This window comes from Oryctolagus cuniculus, chromosome 8, assembly GCF_051225735.1.
Source record: "Oryctolagus cuniculus isolate XC-2025 breed Fujian yellow rabbit chromosome 8, ASM5122573v1, whole genome shotgun sequence".
Lineage (NCBI taxonomy): Eukaryota > Metazoa > Chordata > Mammalia > Lagomorpha > Leporidae > Oryctolagus > Oryctolagus cuniculus.
In genome coordinates, this window is record NC_142874.1 from 88,515,149 (window position 1) to 88,538,445 (window position 23,297).

Below are 23,297 nucleotides of genomic sequence, written 5' to 3' on the forward strand. Positions count from 1 at the left end.
CCCGGTGTGCCGGCGCCGCAAGGCAGAGGATTAGCCTAATGAGCCACGGCGCCGGCTTGTTTTATTATGTTTTAAGCTTTACACTTCAAGGTAACGTTGTGTTTTTTAATAGTTAACAACTATATATTAACATATAGTTGAATGCATCTTGTTGATGTTACATATATGTGGCTTCTGGGTAATTAGAGACTATAAACATACTATCACTAATTGAAAAGAGATAAAAGAGTTAAAGAAAAAAACCCAAAAGTTCCCCAGGCCTTCAGGTATGTCCTGGGTATTCACTTCAGTTTATTACTTGTAAAGCTGTTATAAATTCTTCCTGAGGCTGGGGCTGTGGCATAGCGAGTAAAGCCGCCACCTGCGGTGCTGGCATCCCTTATGGCTGCTGGCATCCCATATGGATGCTGGTTCCAGTCTTGGCTGCTCCACTTCCAATTCAGCTTTGTGCTATGACCTAGGAAAGTAGTAGAAAATGGCCAAAGTCCTTGGGCCCCTGCACCCACATGGGGGACCTGGAAGAAGTTCCTGGCTCCTGGCTTTGGATCTACACAGCTCCAGCTGTTGTTGTTTTTAAATTTTTATTAATTTTTTTAGAGGCAGAGACACAGCAGAGAGAATTCTTATCCACTGGTTCATTCTCTCAATGCCCACAAGTGCTGGAGTAGGACAAGGCTGAAGCCAGGAGCCAAGAATTCAGTGCAGGTCTTCTAAATGGGTGGCAGGAACCCAACTTCTTGAGATATTACCTGCTGCTTTCAGGCACATTAGCAGGAAACTGGAATTAGGGAGGGAACCAGAACTTGAATCTAGATATTCCAATATTGGGTGCCCCAACCAGTGTATTAATCACTATATCAAATGCCCACCCCATTAATTTTGTGTTTTTTAATGAGTAAAAATAGTTACTTGGCCTTGAGTAGATTCTTTTTTTTTTTTTTTTTTGGACAGGCAAAGTGGACAGTGAGAGAGAGAGACAGAGAGAAAGGTCTTCCTTTGCCGTTGGTTCACCCTCGAATGGCCGCTGCGGCCGGCGCGCTGCGGCCAGCACACCGCGGCCGGCGCACCACGCTGATCCGATGGCAGGAACCAGGAGCCAGGTGCTTTTCCTGGTCTCCCATGGGGTGCAGGGCCCAAGCACTTGGGCCATCCTCCACTGCACTCCCTGGCCACAGCAGAAGGCTGGCCTGGAAGAGGAGCAACCGGGACAGAATCCGGCGCCCCGACCGGGACTAGAACCCGGTGTGCCGGCGCCGCTAGGCGGAGGATTAGCCTAGTGAGCCGCGGCGCCGGCCGAGTAGATTCTTAATACGATTTTGTTTAGATTAGTGCATAATTACTAATTAGGCAAAAATAGTAGCTTGATGAAATAATGGGAAAAAATGAGAACATATTCCTCATATTTCAGGTGAATTCTATGAAAGAAAACAGGATTAAAATCAACAAGACATTTTAATTGCCCATTGCATGCCTCCTTTCTGATTAGCATGATGTTAATTCTTCTAACTATTCCAAATGAAGATACCTAGATGGAAATAAATTAGAACTAGAACAGATGCCTATAGCCCATATATAAAAAACAAATATATATAAACAAATAAAATTATTTGAGACATAATTTTTCTATTTGTGAATCCATATAAATGTTGTTCTTTATTTAAGGGCCTGTTACACTTTCTGAACATTCAATAAATTTAGAACAGATTTAATATTATACTAGAGAAAACATTTTTCATATTTAATAGGAGGATGGTGTTCACCATGTGTATAATTTGTGACTCAAGAAATAAATTGGTAGCCCTAAAGGCAGAAAATGAATTATGGCATAGCTGTTTTTAAAAAATATATTTAATAATTCTCAGTGATTAGTAACAAAGTAGAAAATTATTCATTAAAATATCTTTTTATACAAAAATTAAATCTCATTCAGAATGTAAATTAAATTATAATTTATTTGAATTTAATGACTTTGTAAAAATGATGATTATCTTAAACCCTATTGTCATTTCAGAGTATTTGACTGTGTTTTCTCAGATGATTGCATTCCATGATCCAGAGCTAAGTAATCATCTCAATGAGATTGGCTTCATTCCTGATGTAAGTATACCTTAATAGAACATGAAATTAAAAAGTAAAGCAGAAATTGGCCTCACAAAAGAGTGTATTTTTAAAAGCTTTTTCAAAAGATATCTGTATCTGAATAAGTTACTGCTAGTAATTACAACCTTCTCCTATAAAGTTTGTATGGTTACCTTCCATAGCCTCAAAAACAATGGGAAAATATTTTTATTTTCTTAGCATGGTTGATACTGCCAAGTCATATTAAAAAAAAAAAAAAAAAACCAGAAGTAAGAGTTTTATATTAACCTGTGCTGTCAAGGGTTTTCATTTGGAATCTTTGATGGGCCTGATTTTGAAGAAATAGGAAATTTACACATAAGTCAAAGTTGCTTCATTTTGCGTAACACATTACTTTGGAAGCTTTGCCAAATTTAGGCTTATTTCATTAGTTTCTCTGATGTCCGTATCAGGATAAAAGTCAGAGTTTCCTCTCAAAAATTAGCAGGGACATGGCTTAGTCTTTTCAAGATAAAAGTCAGAGTTTCTCCTCAACGATTAGCAAGGACAAGGCTTAGTCTGTTACTCTGTTACTCGTTTGTGGTTTGTGAAGCATTAGATTGTATCCCATAAATACATGTGATTATATTTTATCAATTAAAAATAACAAAGTGAAAAAATAATAACAGGTTTCATATATAGGGAGGGAATTGGAATTGATAGAAATGTTAATGAGGGACCAGTGCTGTGGCATAGCAGGTGAAGCTGCCGCCTGTGGAGCCGACATCTCATTTGGACGCCAGTTCAAGTCCCAGCTGCTCCATTTCTGATCCAGCTCCCTGTTATGGCCTGGGACAGCAGTAAGAGATGGCCCAAGTCCTTGGGCCCCTACACCCTTGTGGGAGACCCGGAGGAGGCTCCTGGCTCCTGGCTTTGGATCAGTGCTTCTCCGGGCATTGCGGCCATTGGGGAGTGAATCATCAGATGGAAGACCTCTCTCTCTGCCTCTCCTCTCTCTATGTAATTCTGACTTTCAAATAAATAGATAAATCTTTAAAAAAAATAATAGACAAAGTAATGGAAACTTTTTACTTGTTATATTTTGAATTATTTAGCCCAATAAATGTATTACCCATTCAGTAGTTAAATTGAAGAGATAATATTAGCCCTCAAGCAATTATATTCTTTAGGAAGGTCTTTATTCAGAAATTATTGATTTAAGGATAAAAATTTTATGTTATATATAGTTAAAGTAGGAAAAGAAATTTATGAAACAGTATTATGATATTATCTTATTTTATTTTATAAGATTTATTTATTTAAAAGATTACAGAGAAAGAGAGAGACATAGAGAAAGAGAGATCTTTGATTCAATGGTTCACTTCACAAATGGCCACAATGGCCAGTGGGTCAGACCAAAGGAGGTTGCTTCCATCAGGTCTCCCACGTGGGTGCAGGGGTCCAAGTACTTGGCCATCCTCCACTGCCTTCCCAGGCAAATTAGCAGGATGCTGGATCAGAAGTGGAGCTGCCAGTACACTAAGTGGCACCCGCATGGAATGCCAGCATTGCAGGTGGCAGCTTTACCTACCATGTCACAATGCCAGTCCTGATCTTACTTCATTTTCATAAAATGAAGTGTGTATGTATGTAATTATGGAAAAAGTTGAAAGGATGTACTCCAGAATATTAATCATGATTATCTTGGGTTGAAGGCATTGTGAGTGGATTCGTGTACAGGGTAGGGTGGGGGTGGGGGGCAGTACTTAAGTACAGTTTTCCCATTTTTATCATTGAACATGTTACTATTTTTATGATATGAAGTTTTTAAAACCATACTTTATAACAATGTTCAGTAGAAAGCAGTGTTTTAAAAGTTTTTTTGCAATGCATAAGCATAAATTGCATAATAATGTTCAATGAAACACTATAGAGCAGTGTATTTAAAACTTTTCTTGCAGTGCAAAGGGAAAAATTGCATATTATATTGACACCCAGGACAAACAGAATTACAAGTACTGACATGTATATCTGTGTACAACTGAAACAAATTATATAAAACAGATTTTTAAAATTATTTATTTGTTTGAAAGGGACAGAGACAGAAGAGAGAGAGTGTGTATTTGTGCAAAAGACATACATAGAGGTAAAGATTTCCCATCTACTGGTTCACTCCCAAATACCCCAAATACCCATTAAAAGTGGTGCTGGGCCAGGTCAAAACCAGGAGATAAGCACTCAACCAGGGACTCAGTGAGGGTCTCCTGTGTGGGTGGCAGGGACCCAAGTACTTGAGCCATCACCTGCTGCCTCCCAGGATGCATATTAACAGGAACGTGGGATTGGGAATGTGGCTGGAATGCGAATCCAGACACTCCCAGAATGGGTTGCAGACATCCTAAGTAATGTCTTAATTGCTATGCAAAGGCCTGCCCCAAAACAACTATGATTTCTACATGTTACATTCCATCGTGTATGTTTAAATGTCTATATCCCATAAGTTGATTATTTTAAATGTTAATTTGAAAAATGCTTAGATAAATGATTCTAAAAAACCAATAAGAACTTATTTTTAAAACTTAAAAAAATGCTCTTGGAATACATTATCATAGGTTTTTGTATAACAAAAAACAAGCAAAAAGTACTTTTTGGGATAGAGAACTGCTTATTCCGTCTTAAACTTCTTCATTTCCTAATCATATGTTTCCTGTGAAAGACTTATAGCAGATACTGTTATATTAATGCATTTTAAAATGTTCACAATAATATGCATAGTGTAAATAATTGCAGAGTTCTTTAAAGTTTAAAAATAATTTTCTTAGGCATTATTTCATTTGATTATTAAATCTGTAAGGTGTTTGCATGAGATGTGTGCAGCATTTATTTTTGTTTTTTTTTTGTTTTTGTTTTTGTTTTTTTTTTTTTTTTTGACAGGCAGAGTGGACAGTGAGAGAGAGAGACAGAGGGAAAGGTCTTCCTTTGCCATTGGTTCACCCTCCAATGGCCGCTGTGGCTGGCATGCTGCGGCCGGCGCACCACACTGATCCGAAGGCAGGAGCCAGATACTTATCCTGGTCTCCCATGGGCTGCAGGGCCCAAGCACTTGGGCCATCCTCCACTGCACTGCCGGGCCACAGCAGAGAGCTGGCCTGGAAGAGGGGCAACCAGGACAGAATCCAGCGCCCCGACCGGGACTAGAACCCGGTGTGCTGGCGCCTCTAGGTGGAGGATTAGCCTAGTGAGCCGCGGCACCGGCCACAGCATTTATTGTTAAAAGTGTAGTATTTGGTATGATAACAAAGCTAACAAGTCATAGAACTAAAATTTCACTTAACATCATTTGGAATCAACTGTTTGTCTCCCATGTAGTACATTTTGCATTAGGGAAGAGAGACTCAAACATAGCTCTACTTTCTCCTAGAAGTATTTCATAGCGCTTTGTATTGCATACAATTTTCTGAGATGTAATCATCAGTCGTAAAGTCATCCTCCCTAACATTTTCAGTGCCATTCACTTCTAGGCCTATGGAGAAACACCTTTCATTTAAGTACATGTTTCATTCAGTGAGGTCTCTAAAAAGAACATGTACTGGATCCAAAACAAATAGACAATAACAACAAAAACCCTATGATTATTAAAAATAAACCTTGTTAAAAATTACCTAGTATACTTGTTATTATATTAAGTATTCAATTTTATGTGTCCCAACATGTGAGTACAGTGTAATACAATACTAGATTAAATTATATGGCTAAAGCTGAGAAATTTACTAAGGAATTGATTGTGAAATTGGTAATAATGTTAGATTTTTGAGGCATAAAAACATTAATAACTAAGATACAGGCTAATAAAACATGTAATTACTTTTTTAAAATTTCCTTGAAAATACATAGTTAAGATGTACTCAAAACTGAACACAAAGCTACATTGATTGGTTCAGTGTTCTAGATTGAAAACATTTATGTGGATAACTGTGTATGGAATTACACAGTCTGATAAAGATTCTTAGTTATATTCATGAACACAAATGGCATAAAGAAAGGAAGCACAGGGGCCAGCATTGTGGCACAGTGGGTTAATCAGCCACCTGGGACATCAGCATCCCATATGGGCACTGGTTTGTGTCCCAGGTGCTTCACTTCTGATCCGGCTCCTTGCTGATGGCCTGGGAAAAGCAGCAGAAGATGGGCCATTTGTTTGGGCCCCTGCTACCCATTTGGGAGACCTGAATGAAGCTTCTCACTCCTGGCCTCAGCCTGGTCCAACCCTAGCCATTTTGCCATCTGGGGAGTAACCTAGCAGATAAAAGATCGGTCTTTCCCTCCATCTGTAACTCGGACTCTCAAATAAATAAATAAAAATAAAGGAGGTATAGAAGAGAAAATCATCTGTCTTAGCTTTCATTACAATATTAGATTCTTAATGAGCATTAAGTAAGAAGCAGGAATGAGCAGAAAACATTGTTAGCACACAGTAATGTGAATATATACTAAGTGCTTACCACGTACTAAGCACTGTTCCATCCATTTTAAATATAATCAAGCATCCAATTCTACAAGTTTGTAGATCTAAGTAAGCAAATATTAACTATTTACACTTTTATATAAAGCCAATTTGAGAAAGGCTGATAGAAGTTAGAAGTAAAATTTTAGATCACAATCATATGAAAGATAAGAGTAGGTTAGAGAAGCCAGCATTGTAGCACAGTAGGTTAAGCTATGCCTTGCCATGCCACTGGCATCCCTTATTGGAGTTCCAGTGCTATATTGGAGTCATTGCTACTCTGCTTTAGAGCCAACTCCCTAACTAAAATGCCTGGGAAAGCAAAAAATTATGGTCCAAGTATATGAGTCTTTGTCATCAGTATGTGAGACCCAGATGGAATTCCTGGCTTTGGCCTGGCCCAGACTTAGCTGTTGTGGCTATTTAGTTCAAGGACCAGTAGATAAAAGATCTCTGCCTCTCCCTGTCTCTCTTTGCCACTCTAACTTTCAAATAAATAAATAAATCTTACTGAAAAAAAAAAAAAAGAGTAGATGGAAAGTGGGTTAAAAAATGTTCTATTGTTTTTGTATTAATTTTAGGAGAAAGTAAATATGCTGTGTTTAGGCATTAAAGCAGGGATTCTTTCTGACCTGGGATTTGATTTTACTCTAGTTACAGGCTATTAAGATAGTTTACTGTTTCCTGGACACTGGAAAAAAACATGACTCCTGGGTCACAGACAAAGGGCTTTATCTTTCACAGTCCAGTAAGCAGCATGTTCATCAGCATATTTGTGTTGGTTCCCCTTGCTCCCAAATCCCATGAAGACAGTATTAATGGCCCAGAGAGTACCTGCATATGCAATGGATTACATTGCAGGAGAGGAACTGTAAGCTTAAGAATTTCAAACTTTTAAATGCCCCCACGTTGCTCTGGAAAGAGAGAGATATAAGAGGAACTATTCTTTTCTTCTAAGGCTATCATATTATAAAAAGTATAAAATATAAACTTAAAAAGAATTAGAATTAAGGACTGATACCAAGAGAGCATGTACTATATTGATAACATGTTATTTTGAGTTAAAAATTTTTCAAAGGAAATGTAACACAATGTAAATGCTTATTAGGTCTGAATAGAGAGAACATTGGTGTTCTTTAACTGTGCTGCTCCACAGTGTGAGTACATCATTCAGTAATTTTGGTAGAATAGCTTCATGGAAACTATTTAAGTTTCCTTCTTGATTCAGACCCACTCCTAAAAATTACTGGGGTGTTTTTATATAACTCCTGGGAAAAGTTCTCCAACAATAGTATTATGAAAGTAACATTGATTTATATAGTTAGTGTGGTTAGTCTTGTGAGACTATCATAAGTCACGTGGGATGGGAGATAATTCCTTGTGGGATGGAAATGTCTAGCACATAGCAAATGCTGAGCATTCTTGACCCAAGACATTGATTTCCAGTAGTAATCCTCTAATCATGGGGCAGTAAAAATTCTTCCTCATATATATCTGAAAAGTGTCTATATATATGTATGTATATGTATATATGTATGTCTATATATATATATATATATATCCATATATTCAAAAACCCTCTAGGAAACAGTCCTGTCAATATAGAGAATCTTAGCAAGAGAGAAATGAGGGGAAAGAGAATTCCCCTGTCTACAATCATTTCCTTTCTTTGTTTCTTTTTTTAACTTATTACATTTATTTGAAAGGCAAAGTGACAGAAAGAGACACACAGAGAGAAAGAAATCTTTCATTCCCTGGTACAGTCCTCAAATGGCCACAATGCCCAGGGCTGGGCCAGGCTAAAGCCAAGAGCCTGCAATTCTATCCTGATCTTCCACATGGTTGGCAAGGGCCTGCCCAAGTATGTGGACCATGTTCTGCTAGCTTCCCTGGTGCATTATCAGGAAGCTGGACTGGAAGTGGAGCAGCCATGACTGGAATTTACACTCCCATATGGGATAACAGTATTGCAATCTGTGGCTTAACCCCCTGTGCCAAAATGCCACCCCTTACAATTCTTTTTCCTGTCACAGTGAGTGTACATTTGAAATTTAACAGAGAAAGTTAACATTTTAATAGAAAGTTTTTTTTATCTTTATAATTTTTTTGTCTTATTGGGCTATTTCTCAAGTCTGGGTAATATAAAATGTTGAGACCATTTTAAAATTTAATTTTGCAACAGATTTTGTGTTTAATGTAAAGATTATAAATAATGAGTAGTGGTGGTTGTGGTGTGAAGTGCAAAAATTTTCTAGTTATTAATAGCCACATTTCATCAGTTTCTATGTACAACATCCTTTTTTCCCTTGCACTATTTTCTATACTGCTCTATCTTTAAAATAATTGTTGAAGTAACTTTCTGTGCCTCTAACAGCAATGCAGGCTAGGATTCATCAAGGGCAAGAGTGAGTACTTTGATAATGAGATCCCAAATTCAGTCTCCAACTCAGGAATTAATCCTATCAAAGTAAGCCCTCATTAATCTTCCATCATTGAAATGCAGACTTCCATTGCAAGAGAGATTGTGATTTCTGGCTTCTTTCCATTTGCTGTGGGTCACAGAACTCTGAATATGGAGCAATGCTGAAGCTTGAATAGTTAGGAATACTGTGCACTGATGCGATGCTTAGATTATATATGTCATGGTAGTTATGAGATTTACATATAAATAGGTAAGTAATGTGTATTGGCACAATTGAAGCCAGAGTGATTTTTATCTTTTTTGTATTGGTGTATGTTTCTGCTTCTGAAAATATACTAGGACTTTAAAATGAGAGTAGTAAAGTATGCATCTTTATTCTTAAGGGAACTGTTTTCCTGAAATGCTATGAATAGCATTCAACTTGAAAATTATGAAAAGTTGTCAAGTGGCCATTAAGAGAAATGATAAAGGCTGTATCTCAGAACTATTTGTGTCTTTTGAACTACTGTCACAGCTAGAGATAAAACTAATACATTCAGAGATGTGCCGGCAAAATCATTGTCGTTTAACTCTGATTTGAAAAGATGCTGGCAATAGTATTAATTTTCTCTTTCCTTAAAATAAGCTTATCACTATCATTTTCTAAATTTAAATGTAGCCAATTTTTTACTAATATAAAATGTGAAAGAATTGCCTAGAAATATTTGTTTGTTTCTGGCTTCATGATATTGTTATTACATTAAAGATATTGAAATTATAATCTAAAGAAGAGACTATTAACTACAAGCTTTTCAGACTTTAGCAAGGTATGCTTACAAGAAAAATTTGTAAAGGGCACAGTATTTTGAATAAAAGTCCTGCTAACTTGTAGTCCATCTAGGATGTGACTTCTAGTAACTGCTCTGTTGTCTCTAGCATCAGCTTCTATTGCTCTGGGATCCATTAACATCCTAGAATACAAACGACTTACCAAGATCTTGTGTTAGTCAGTGATCCCATTGTAACAAATACCTGAGAGGAGTTACTTATGAAGGAAGGTTTCCAGGTTCACTGAGGGGCAGCCACATTATGCTGGTGTCTGATAACAGCAGTGGATGGTGGGCATGTGCAAAGAAAGGTCACAGGCCAGCCAGAAAGAGAGATGTAGCACTATCTTTGTCTACCTCTCTGTGTTCTCTCCTACCAACACTGCCAAGACTTGGATCATTGTGGCTGTGTCACAACCTAATCCAATCCTATCCCTTCCCATGGTGCCTTCTTCAGACACCATAATTAGATTATGTTCCATCGTATGTCCATTGTCATAAGATTCCAGGGATCAATAACGCTTGGCCTTTTGGGGGACACCCAAAACATTACTCAAATTATAATAATTATAATAAAGCTTGTTTACCTTTCATACAGTGCCCAGACTTTATAAATCAGAGAATGTTACCCCATCTGGATATAATCTAATAATGTGTTGATAATTTCTTATTTAAAAAGTCATACACACAAGTTAAATATCTAACGGGTATTCCCATTCAATGACTCTTTACATGAACCCCTTACCACTCCAATCTGTTTGAAATTTAATGTATCCTTGTACTAGCTATGAGACAAGTGAAAGTGTAGCATAATGCATCAGTGCTCTAACTTCTTGGTCTCAGGACCCCTTTCTATTCTTAAAAATTATTGAGGACCCCCAAAAGCTTTTGTTTAAGTCTGTTATATGAGGGTACTTCAAAAAGTTCATCCAGAAGTTGTGGTTATTGGGAAGTTGCCAAGTTGACAGTAAGTCGTCCTTTCAAGTAAAAATAGTATTCCTTGAAAATAAAAAATAAACACCTAGGTTGCTTTACAGCTCAAGTAATTGCCCAAGTGCTCTTGCTCAAGACAATCCCTGTACTATAGTATGTAGCACAAGAGCTTTACACTGATTTTCCATTTGTTTCACAACTTTTTAAAGAAATATTTAATAAAACTGGTTTTTCTCCCTCACAAACGTATAACTACTTTTATACTGTGATGCCACTGCCTTGATTTGTGCTTACATGCTAGCTAGCAGTGTAATTCATCTGTGAGTTTGCACAATTAGTGCAAATGTCATCAAAGTAAAAGGAGCACAAAATATCTTTGTATTATTATAGTTTTGATTGGTGGAGCCCTGACGGGTCTTGAGGACCCACAGGCATCTGTGACTATGAATTAATAATGCCAAGATAGAGGGTAAGCCCTTAGAGGCTGGTGCCAAACGCACCAGGGTTCTAAATCCTAGTCTTCAATATACTAAGTACATATCATTAATTAAATTAGTCTCAGCCACAGTCTTCATAGCATTAATGTAGCTTATAATAAATATTACCTTAGAGAATTATTGTGATCATTAAGTTAATGCATGTAAACTGTTCAACAAAGTCCCAAAAAAATAGTATTAAGGGGTTAACCATAATTGGTATTTTTTAAATTATCCTTATTATTGCAGTCTGATCATGCTGCACAAGTTCTTTGGTTACATTGATATGATTTACATTTAGAAAAGCATTATTTTGGCCAGCACTTGTGGCTCACTTGGCTAATCCTCTGCCTGCGGTGCCTGCACCCCAGGTTCTAGTCCCGGTTGGGGCACCAGGTACTAGTCTCCATCGCTCCTCTTCCAGTCCAGCTCTTTGCTGTGGCCCAGGAGGGCAGTGGAGGATGGCTCAGGTGCTTGGGCCCTGCACCTGCATGGGAGACTGGGAGAAAGCACCCGGCTCCTTGCTTTGGATCAGTGCAGCACTGACCGTGGCGGCCATTAGGGGAGTGAACCAACCGAAGACCTTTCTCTCTGTCTTTCACTGTCTATAACTCTCTCTCTCTGTCTCTCTCTCTCTCTCATTGTCTAACTCTGCCTGTCAAAAAATTTTTTTAAAAAAATTTAAAAATTTAAAAAAATTGAAGAAAAGCATTATTTTATAAGCTCTGATGAATATATTATTTTGCTGCATCAATTAATGAACACCATCTATCAGAGGAAATGTTTTTAAAGATTTTATTTATTTGAAAGTTAGAATTACAAAGAGAGGGAGAGGCAGAGAGAGAGAGATCTTCCATCTGCTGGTTCACTTCCCTGATGGCTGCAATGGCCAAGGCTAAAAGGCTGGGCCAGGATAAAGCTGAGAACCAGGAATTTCATCCCAACTTCTCATTTGAATGGCAGGGGTGGGCCCAAACACTTAACCATCTTCTGCTTTTGCCAGGCCATTAGCAGGAAGCTGATTTCTATATATGAGTGAAATCATTAAGTACTTGTCTTTCCATTCCTGGTTTATTTTGTTCTTCTGTTCAACCCATGTTGAGAGAATTTCAATATCTTATGGCTGAATAATATTCCTCTACTTATATGTACCTCTTTTCCTTCATCTATGCCTCTGTTGATGAACACTTATGTTGTTTCCATCTCTTGGCTATTATGAACAGTGCTACAGTAAGCATAGGAGTGCTAATGACTCTTTGACAAACTAATCTCACTTTGTCTATATTTACTCAGTAGTAGGATAGCTGAATCATATAGTAGTACTATTTTTTTAATTTTTTGAGGAATCTCTCTACTGTTTTATGCAGTGGACTGTTTTCCATACTGTTTCCCCTGATAGATATTCAACCAGCAGTGTACGTGTGTCTGCTGTTCTCTTCATCCTCACCAGTACTTGTTACCTTTTGTCTTTTTGATAATATGCAATATAACAAGGATGAAGTGATATTTCCTTGTGGTTTTGATTTGTAATTCCATAATCGTTAATAATGTGGAACATTTTTTCGTAAACCTAATGGTCATTTGAATGTCTTCCTTTGAGAAATGTCTGTTTAGATCACTTTCTATTTTTAATTGGATTATGATTTTTTTGACTATTAACTTGTTTGAGTTCCTTATGTATTTTACTTATTAATCACTTATGATGTAGATCACTTACAAATATTTCCTCCCACTCTTTAGGTTGTCTAATTGCTTCTTAGTCAATTAGAAAACATTGTTAGACTAGGTAATCTAGCGCAGACCTACTGACAGCATACTGGTGATCTTATTATTTGTGAATTCCATGTTGAGAAGTTGTTATAATTTATTTGTAACCCCAAAATCAATACTTATGGCACTTGCATGGACTGTTTCCTCAGATTGACCAACATTTTGATCTTAATCTGAAATCAAATAGGACAGTGTCTTGTTTCAGCTATCATACTGTAAACATGTGCCCTTTTCTTTTTTTAAAAAAAACTTTTATTAATGAATATAAATTTCCAAAGTACAGCTTATGGATTACAATGGCTTCCCCCCATAACGTCCCTCTCACCCCCAACCCTCCCCTTTCCCACTCCCTCTCCCCTTCCATTCACATCAAGATTCATTTTCGTTTCTCTTTATATACAGAAGATCAGTTTAGAATACATTAAGTAAAGATTTCAACAGTTTGCTCCCACACAGAAACATAAAGTGAAAAATACTGTTTGAGTACTAGTTATAGCATTAAATCTCAATGTACAGCACACTAAGGACAAAGATCCTACATGAGGAGTAAGTGCACGGTGACTCCTGTTGTTGACTTAACAAATTGACACTCTTGTTTATGACATCAGTAATCAACCTATTGATCATAATGATAGGACTAAGAACCAAAGGGATCATATAAACAAGAATAGTGTCTGCAAATACTACCTGATAGAATAAAAAAGGGAGAGAATGATCCAACATGGGAAGTGAGATACACAGCAGACCCATAGAATGGCAGATGTCCTAAACAGCACTCTGGCCTCAGAATCAGCATGCGGATCCGGCTGAAAAGCCCATGAGAGTATTTCAGGCATGGAAAGCCAAGACACTCGGTGGGGGGGGGGGCCCTAAATGAAAGATTTCCACGAGTGAGATCCCAGTGGAAAGAACGGGTCATCAAAGAAGGAGGTACCTTTCTCTGAAGGGAGGAGAGAACTTCCACTTTGACCATGGCCTTGTCTAAATATGATCAGAGTCAGTGAACTCAGGGGGCTTCCATAGCCTTGGCAGCTCATGACAAGAGCCTAGGTTGATTACTGATGCCATAAACATGTGCCCTTTTCACCGTCTATTTAGTGTCATGCATTTTTCTTTGTGATTTCACTGTTCAAAATGTCCCCAAGCCTAGTGCTGAAGTACAGGAAACCTATGGTGTGTCTTACAGAGACATGAGTTACTGTGCTGATAGTCATGTTTTCAATGTTAATAAATAGTGGAATATATGTAGTAAGGATTTTTTTTTTTTTTTTTTTTTTTTTTTTTTTTTTTTTTTTTGGACAGGCAGAGTGGATAGTGAGAGAGAGAGACAGAGAGAAAGGTCTTCCTTTGCCATTGGTTCACCCTCCAATGGCCGCCACGGCTGGCGCGCTGCGGCCAGCGCACTGCGCTGATCCGAAGGCAGGAGCCAGATACTTATCCTGGTCTCCCATTCGGGTGCAGGGCCCAAGCACTTGGGCCATCCTCCATTGCACTGCCGGGCCACAGCAGAGAGCTGGCCTGGAAGAGGGGCAACCGGGACAGAATCCAGCGCCCCGACCGGGACTAGAATCCGGTGTGCTGGCGCCTCTAGGTGGAGGATTAGCCTATTGAGCCGCGGCGCCGGCCAGTAAGGCATCTTTAACACAAAAAATAGGTTGCGTGTTGTTCAGCTCTTACAAAATCTGTGTACCAAGACTCACCAGAACCTAGCAGAAAAATGGAGTCTATCCCTGTGTTTCTCTTAGTTATAATGGTTCAGCGTTCACTGATTTTGGGTTTGTAGTGACTTTAAAGACCATAACTCCATGAATAAAGTAAATTCACTGTATTTAGAATTCCCAACTGGTAGTTTTGGCAATGTGATATAGAAGATTTATAAATAACTGTTTTGCTTTCATTCATATAAATGTATATAATATATACTATGTATAAAAGTTGGAAACTATCAATTCCTATTGTTGGAAAACACATGAATTATGTACCTTGTTAATAAGGTAGATAGGAAAGATTTATAGTGTCTAAGAGATCTAGAGTGTCTCATTTTATTGGTTAGTTCACTTGATAAAGGTTATTTCAGAAACAGAAATTTCCAAATGGTGTGAATTTCACAATTACTACACAAACATGGTCATAGAGGGGAATTTCAAAAATCAAATAAAATTGGCTATTGTTGTAATAGTAAAACACAGACACATACAAATATATGGATAGAAAGAATGTGTGTTTGTAAATTTGAAAATCTATTTGATAAACCATTGCACAAAATATTCATTTCAACTAGAATTTACATTCTAAGAAATATTTTCTTTTAAATGATTTATTTTTATACATTTTCAAGTTGCTCAGCCCTAATTTTCTGCTTTCAAAATCAAGCCCCCTGACTTTGTTCTTCCTAGTAATAGTTTGGAATTTGACATTAATAAATCTTCTGGAAAGTCCTCAAGAAATGCTGAAGTTGCTATTTGAGCTTGCTGTTACTAGGGGGCAGTATTTACCTAACTGATGGAAGTTTAGGGCCGTGCTAAATCAAGCGTACATAATTTCATCATCTGAGGAAAATACTGAGAGCATGTATGACTTATTTTCGTTGGGTTTCAGTTTCCAACTTTAAATAAGTAATTAGCTAATAATACCTTTAATTTAGCAATACTAACAGCTAAATATTTTTATATTTGTAATCAAATATTTCATTACCTACCCTTTTTAAAAAAAGCCTTCCTAGTATCCAAACTTATTCTATTTTGCTGTCTTTTATGTGAGACCAACTGTATTGTGAAGCCAAACCAGTATGCTGAGAGTTTTCAAATATCAATTAAGCTTCTAAAAGGGAAAAATAAAGAACAAATAATTAACAATACAGTGTCATAAATTACCTATTTATTTACCTGATCTTCATTTAATTAGTAAGAGGTGGCTGGTACTAGTGAGCCCCCAGAGTTGTAATTTATATTAAATATATATTTTTCAACCTGACTTACTATTTTTCAAATACTAGAATAAGCTTTGTTTCACTTTTTTTTTTTCAATTCATTTGAGATACAGAGAACACCCCCATCTACTGATAGACACCCCTTCCCAAATGCCTGCCATAGAAAAGAGTGGGCTGGGCCAAAAATTGGGAGCTGGGATTAAACCCGGATTCCCACATGGAGGGACACAAATACTTGAGCCATCACTTGCTTCCTCTCAGGGTTTGCGCAGGCAGGAAGCTAGGTTCGGGCTCTGGAGCTAGGCAGCCAGCGTAGGCACTCCAAAATGGGATCTGAGTATCTTAACTGAAAGGCCAAATGCCTACCTTATTTCACTTATTTTTAATAATATTTTATAATTATATTCAAAATGTAATTATTTAACAAAATCTCAAATTAATTTTTTCAGGTTTTCCCACTACTTGATATGAAGGATTTTTGATACATAAAAATTAACTCTTATTAACCTTTAATGTCTCAGAAATGCTTTTGTATAACATGAAAAAATACCTTTAAAATCAGCATACTAATATTACATTTGGATTAATGATGGTTTTGAGTGTATGCTTTGATGAAATAAAGATATTCTATAAGTCCTGGCAAAAGGGTGATCTACATTTCTAATGTAGGCAGATATTATTGTATATAGTACAGTATTTGTAAGAATAACTTCAATAACCTATATTCTTTTTTATTTAATCAATGGAGTAGACTGAAACTGAGCTTATTTACCATTCAGTTTATTGCTAATCATTAATTATCTCTTATTTCCTTTTACCCATCCTCTGTCCCTTCTTTTTCCACCCCTAGCTCTATGCCATCCCTTGGTTTCTCACCATGTTTACTCGTAAGTATCATTTTCCCTTCTCTTCTGATATTGTATTAGCCAAAGGACAGCTCCATTCTTCCCCAATATTTTATGTTTGCAATAAGAATATTTGCTGTATCTTTATGTAATTCTAACATAATAGAGTTAGAAAATAATTTCAATTGTCAGACCCATGAATATCAAAAACAAAACTGTATGGAATGAAAACCAATCTTAATCATGACGTTCATACTTGTCATGACCCCTTTCAGAAAAGAAATAAATGTCAAAAATAGTATTTAGGTAATTTTTTAAATCAACTTTTACAACCAAAACAGGTTTACTTTTTAGAGATTCTCTAATTACTAATCGTTTTTTTTCCCCGAACATTGATTCCCCTAGAAATTAAACAGATTACATGAATTTATAGTTCTTTAATTAGTTATCAAGATTAATACATTGAGCATCTTTACCTAAGTATGATACAGATGATAAATAGAATGATATTTGAAGTATATCCATATTCATTGTCAAGGTTAGCTATCCACAGTATTGTTAAATGAAAAAAAGAAAGTTGCAAAAAAATAGAAAATTACTAATGAGATTTCTTGGTGGGAATTTATAAAACAGTTGGTTAGAGTCTATAATAGAAATGTAATTTTAAGATGTCTAATGAAGCTTTAAATTTACAAAGCCAAATAAACATTTTGTAAAAATACTTTAGTAATGTTAACTATTAGATAATACTTCTGACCATAATGTAAGTCATTTACAAATATCTAGTAAGCTACTTGTTTTAATTTTTATTATATTAGTTTTTTTTTAACTTAGTGATCTTTTTCTGTTATTTTGCAGATGTTTTTCCACTGCACAAAATTTTTCACCTCTGGGATACCTTACTACTTGGGAATTCCTCTTTCCCCTTCTGTATCGGAGTAGCTATTCTTCAGCAGCTGCGAGACCGGCTTTTGGCTAACGGCTTTAATGAATGCATTCTTCTCTTCTCTGACTTACCAGGTACAGATATAAACAGATAGAATCACTAAGTGAAACATGACTGTAAAATAATGAGATATTTGCAAAAATAATCACCCAAGCCTTCAGACTCTTTTCTGCTTAGGCCTCATCATTCTTCATTATGTTCCTCCTGCTGACCCAGCGTTGTAGATACAATTCTGGACCATGCTAGCTCACTGCGTGCGGTTTGCTTCCATCTCAGTAATGCCACCAAAAGGGTAAAAGGCCAAGGCACAATAACATATTTGCCCTTTTGTTTAGGACAGGGCTGTTTATCTTCAGTAATTGGGAGTAAATAAAAGCCACTTGGGAAGGTGTTTGAGAATCTGTGTTTATACAAAGATGTAATTCACATGGAACTTTGCTCCCTCCTGGCCACAGCTGCTTGCTAACAATTTGACAGTTTGAGAAAAGGAAACACTGGCCTCTCTGGAGGACAAATGGAGCTCCTGAGAAATTCTCTCATGCAATACAGGATAGTAAGTTAAGCTACATAAGGTGTTCACAAGTGAGGGATTGAAAATTTAAGAGTTGAAAGTTTAATTGCAGCAATGTGGAGAGTAACTATAAACTAAGCTTGATGTTATGGTTGAAAAGATGAAGTCAACTAGGTTAACTGAAATGTAAATCTGTAGAATGATGTTACTAAATCTATAACTACATCTGTACATGTTTTTAGAAAGTCAGATGAGTTTTGGATGAAAAGATCCTATTTCCTAACAGTGGTTCATTGATTCCATATCTTCTGTTAGTTCTACTGCTGTTCTCTGTTTTCAGGTAGGAACAAGTTACTGCTCACAATAAACAAACTTATCATTATCCAAGAAATAAATTTGCCTGAAAACCAAAGAAAGAAAGATATTTTAAGATTATATTTATTAAGCACTTTCTTTTTTTTTTTTTTTTTTTACAAAAGCATTATGGAAATCTTTATTTCTAGATGAGGCCATTTATGGATAACATACAGGTCTTTCTGCACATATTATCCATGATTTGATTCTTCTGTAAAAATGTTGGCACCAACCATATCAGAAATTCATATATTATCACAACTGTATTCTGTTCTACCACCAAACTACTATGTCTACATTTAGTAACTTCACAAAATCAAATGAATGGAATCCTTTGGTTGTACACAATAACAAGCTTCGATAATAATTTTAAATTTGTTTTTCTTTTTTTAAAAAAGGCTATCCTTCAGAATCTGATATTAAAAAATACTGACATTGCTTGGCATTATACTATTATATATGTATCGTGATGGTTGGTAATGATTCCCCAAACCATGATTTTATGAAAACAGAAAAATTATTACAGTAACTTTATTTGAAAGGAATTTTAGTAGTTAATGTGCTAACTACTAATTTTAGTAGTTTAGTAGAGAAGTTGTTAGGACTTTTTGGACACCAACTGTAGATTTAAATAAATATTTGAACACTACTGTAAAATAACACAGTATGAATATTGTGGACCTGTATATATTTTTTTTAAAATCTCACTCCTCCTATCAGGGGAATTTTTAAAATATTCAAGTAATGTAGCAGAAAACAATGCCTTTGATATAAGATTAGGCAAAAAGCCACACAATTAATTTTCTCTTCAATCAGTTTTGGCCGAGGAACACTACCAATCTTACAGGCCAGTTGATGTTCGCTTTTTCATGCTCCGTCTCTGAGCTAAGCTTGAAGCAGCAACAGGCTCAAGAACTGGTTGAAAGGTCTTGTGAGTCAGGGCAGAAAATGTGGCAACCACTGCTCCCTTAACAGCATGTGATGCATCACTTCTCTTTGGCTGATCATTCCGCAACTGATCACTGTGAGTTATCCATGAGTGCTTTAATATTTGCTCAGTAGTGTACCGTTGATGAGGGTCCACATGAAGCATATGGGAAAGCAAATCCTTTGCTCCATCTGAAATACCATCCCAGTTTCCACCACTCAAGGAGAACTTTCCATTGCCTATACGCAGTAGTATCTCTTCAGGAGTATCATTGGGGCCATTAGCAAATGGAGTGTAGCCAGCCAACATCGTGTAAAAAAGGACTCCTAAACTCCAAATATCACAAGCAGCATCATATCCCTGTTGCATAAGAACCTCAGGTGCTACAAAGTTTGCAGTGTAGCATGGAGTTAAGAGAAGTCCATTTTCTCCTCGAAGCTGTTTTGCAAACCCAAAATCACAGATCCTAATTGAATCTGCATTGGCTGATTCATCCATGTATAAAATATTACTAGGTTTAAGATCACGATGAACAACTCCTTGACAATGAAGATAGTCAACTGTCTTAGTTATTACATACAGTACATCACTAGCTTCCTGTTCTGAGAAACTTTTTTGTTTGAGAATACGATCCAGGAGTTCTCCTCCTTTCATCAAATCTGTAACAAGGTATATGTATCTACCATCATCAAAGACATCCTTTAAAGTAATAATGTTTGGATGCTGTCCATAGCGCATCAGAATCTCAATTTCTTCTGATGGGTCTCATTTACTTTTGTCAATGATCTTCACTGCAAATTCCATGTTGGTAGTTTTATGTACACATCGCTTGCAAACGGAATAGGAGCCAACACCGATATCCTCTTTCAATTCATACACTTCACCAAATTGTGCAGCATTTCCATTTATCTGAACAATTGGTAATACATTTGCACTTGTGATAGGAGTTATTTTATATTCTTCTGCAATAGACGTTGCAACAAAGCTGAATCCTTTGAAGAGTTGATGAGCATTTGCACTGGCTGGTAAACCAGGAGAATCTTTAGGTGTTTTTGCAGTAAATTCAGGATCAAAACAAAAAGTATCATCTGGTTTTCCAGAAGCAGGTTTGAAAGGAGGTTGAACTTCTCTTTTATATAATTTATTCCAGTCAATATTTGCAAAAAAAAAGGTGTCTTTTTATTTCTTCAACTCCTTCTGAACCCAATCTATTTGCTGGATTCCTTTTGAATAGCATCCTTAGAAGACTCTGTGCTTCAGCACTAAGAAACTGAGGCATTCCAAGTTTTGCTTTTAATATCATATTCATGGTCTCGTTTCTGTCTTTACCTTGAAATGGCAGAGTACCAGTAAGCATTTCAAACATAAGTACACCATATGACCACCAATCAGCACTCTGGGAATGGCCTCTCCTATTTACTACTTCAGGAGCCATATACTCTACTGTACCACAAAATGAGTAAGCCTTCTTTTCTTGATCTACTGACTCTTTGCTGAGTCCAAAATCTGTTAACTTGATATGTCCTATTTCATCAAGCAAAATGTTTTCTGGCTTCAGGTCTCTATATACAATCCCTAATCGATGCAGATGATCCAAAGCAAGGGCCAATTCAGCAAGGTAGAATTTCACATCTTCCTCTGTAAACAGAACTTCTTTGGATAATCTTGTGAAGACATCTCCTCCCCTGAGAAAATCCAGTATTAAATACAGCTTCCCTTCAGTCTGAAAGGCATAGTGCAATTTGACAATAAATGGATGATTTACTTCCACAAGTATATCTCTTTCCATCTTTGTCCGAACTCTGTCTCGAACTTTTAAAGAAGCCTTTTTTAACACCTTCATTGCATAGAGCTGACCAGCATCAGGACCAGTCTTCTTTCTAACAAGAAAAACCTTTCCAAATGATCCCTGACCAAGCACCTTGAGCAGCTCAAACTGTGCAGGATCTGCTTTCTCATATCCTTCTTTAACGTGATGAGTAATAGGGATTTCTTTAACATCTTCATCCTGGCAAGAATCTGCTTCTCCCTCTTCCATTGGCTCATCAACCATTTTAACACCATTTACCTGATCCTCAGTTTTCTCCTGATGTTTGAGGAATGGAAGACAACAGCACAGGCTTAAGTTGGAATTGGCCCTACGGCCAGATGCTCTACGATGTGTCCTTCTAAAACTCATTGCGTCTCAAAGTGGGTCCTGTCTATGTATGTTCCCCTTGGAATACAGCCTTAAAATAACCAGAGCAGAGCTGGAAGAGAATGATTCGAAGCGAGATTATGCGCTCAATCTGAGTCTCTCAGTTTCCAAGTAGCAATCCTGGGGTCCTTTAGTATGGCAACCGCCCTTCAGGTGACTGGCTGCAATCAGAAACAGGCCGAGTGGCCCTCACAGGGGATGTGAGCCTGCCTGTGTACTGCCAAAGCTCTGGAGTAGGATCCACTGGAAGGTCTTGGTGCCCCATAGAAATGACTTTCTCCTTGAGTTTCAGAGATATTAAGCACTTTCAAAAAGAACAGGTAGCCTACTGGTTAGACTGATTTTTATTTTTAGCAGAATATTTGTATTTGATATTCTATCATCTCTATTCAAAATCTTTACTCCTTTTGGAACAATAATAGCAAAAATGCCTTGTATTTATTTAAAACTTCCCATCAGTTAAAAGTATCACTATCAACTTTCTAACTTATCAGATTTTAATTAAAGAGAATTATTTCTTTTGTGAACAAAAATGGTTTATTTCTTTTCTTATGATTGATTCTTTATGACAATCGATTTATCTTTTTTTTCTTCTGACTTTGAAAAAAATAGCTAGTTTCACAAACCAGGAATACAGTCTGTACCCTACAGATATTTTCCTGTCATTCTCAGCTTGCCAAAGTAAACACAGGATGAATTATTAGGATTAAAAGAATTTTCCTTGTCAGTTCTAAACATATATATATATATGTATGTATGTATTAGACATGCTGATTATACATTTTCAAATCAAGCAAATTAAATACCTTTCCTGTTTCATGCATAAATGTTCCTATTAAACACTGGTGAAAAAAAATCTGTTTTCATTTTTTATAGGCAGTTTAGTGGCACTTCTACTTGGCCATTTAAAACAAAATTATTTCTGGACCAACACTGTGGCACAGCAGGTGAAGCCACTGCCTGCTGCACCAGAATCCCATATCAGGACTTAGCTTTGAGTACCAGCTGCTATACTTCCCATTGAGCCCTGTGCTAATAATGCTCCTGAGAAAGCAGTGGAAGATGATCCAGGAACTTGGGTCCCTGGCTCCCACATGGGAGACCCAGATTGAGTTCCTGGTTTCTGGCTTGGATCTGGCCCAGCCCTAGCAGTGGAGGCCATTTAGGGAGTGAACCAGCAGACAAAAGATCTCTTTCTGACTCCCTCTCTCTATCATTTTGTCTATCAAAAAATTAAAATGAATCTTTAAAAAATAAATTATTGCTGAGGGTGTACATTAGCCTAACAGGCAGATAGGATATCCCGGTTGTCTGCTAATGTGGTCTCAGGGAGGCAGCAGCAAAGGTTCAAGTACCCATATGGGAATCTTGAATTCCTTGCTCCCAACCTCAGCCCCTGATCATTGCATGCATTTGGGAAGTGAATTAGCAGAAAGGAGCACTTTCTCTCTCTCTTGCTCCTTTGCTCGCTCTCCCACTCTTTGTGTGTTTCTTAAATTAATTAAAATATTTAAAAATTATTTCTGAAATCAGAAAGTAGGCAAATGCATTTGTTATAACTGGCCGATTGACAAGGTAAATTCTGTTTACTTTTGAAAATAAGATATCTTCTGTTGAT

General features: G+C 36.9%; 1 protein-coding gene and 1 pseudogene across 9 annotated transcripts in view; one reads left to right on the plus strand and one right to left on the minus strand.

Moving 5' to 3' along the window:
• Positions 1–23,297, plus strand: part of TBCK (TBC1 domain containing kinase) — a 244,973-nt gene that overhangs the window by 98,199 nt on the left and 123,477 nt on the right. For all 9 annotated transcript variants that reach the window (XM_008267520.5, XM_089302979.1, XM_008267519.5 and 6 more), the window contains 3 exons: positions 2,012–2,097; positions 16,749–16,785; positions 17,602–17,763. In XM_008267520.5, coding sequence (XP_008265742.3) covers positions 2,012–2,097; positions 16,749–16,785; positions 17,602–17,763 — 285 coding nt within the window. The remainder of the gene's footprint in view (positions 1–2,011; positions 2,098–16,748; positions 16,786–17,601; positions 17,764–23,297) is intronic.
• Positions 19,271–21,741, minus strand: LOC138843515 (ribosomal protein S6 kinase alpha-6 pseudogene; annotated as a pseudogene).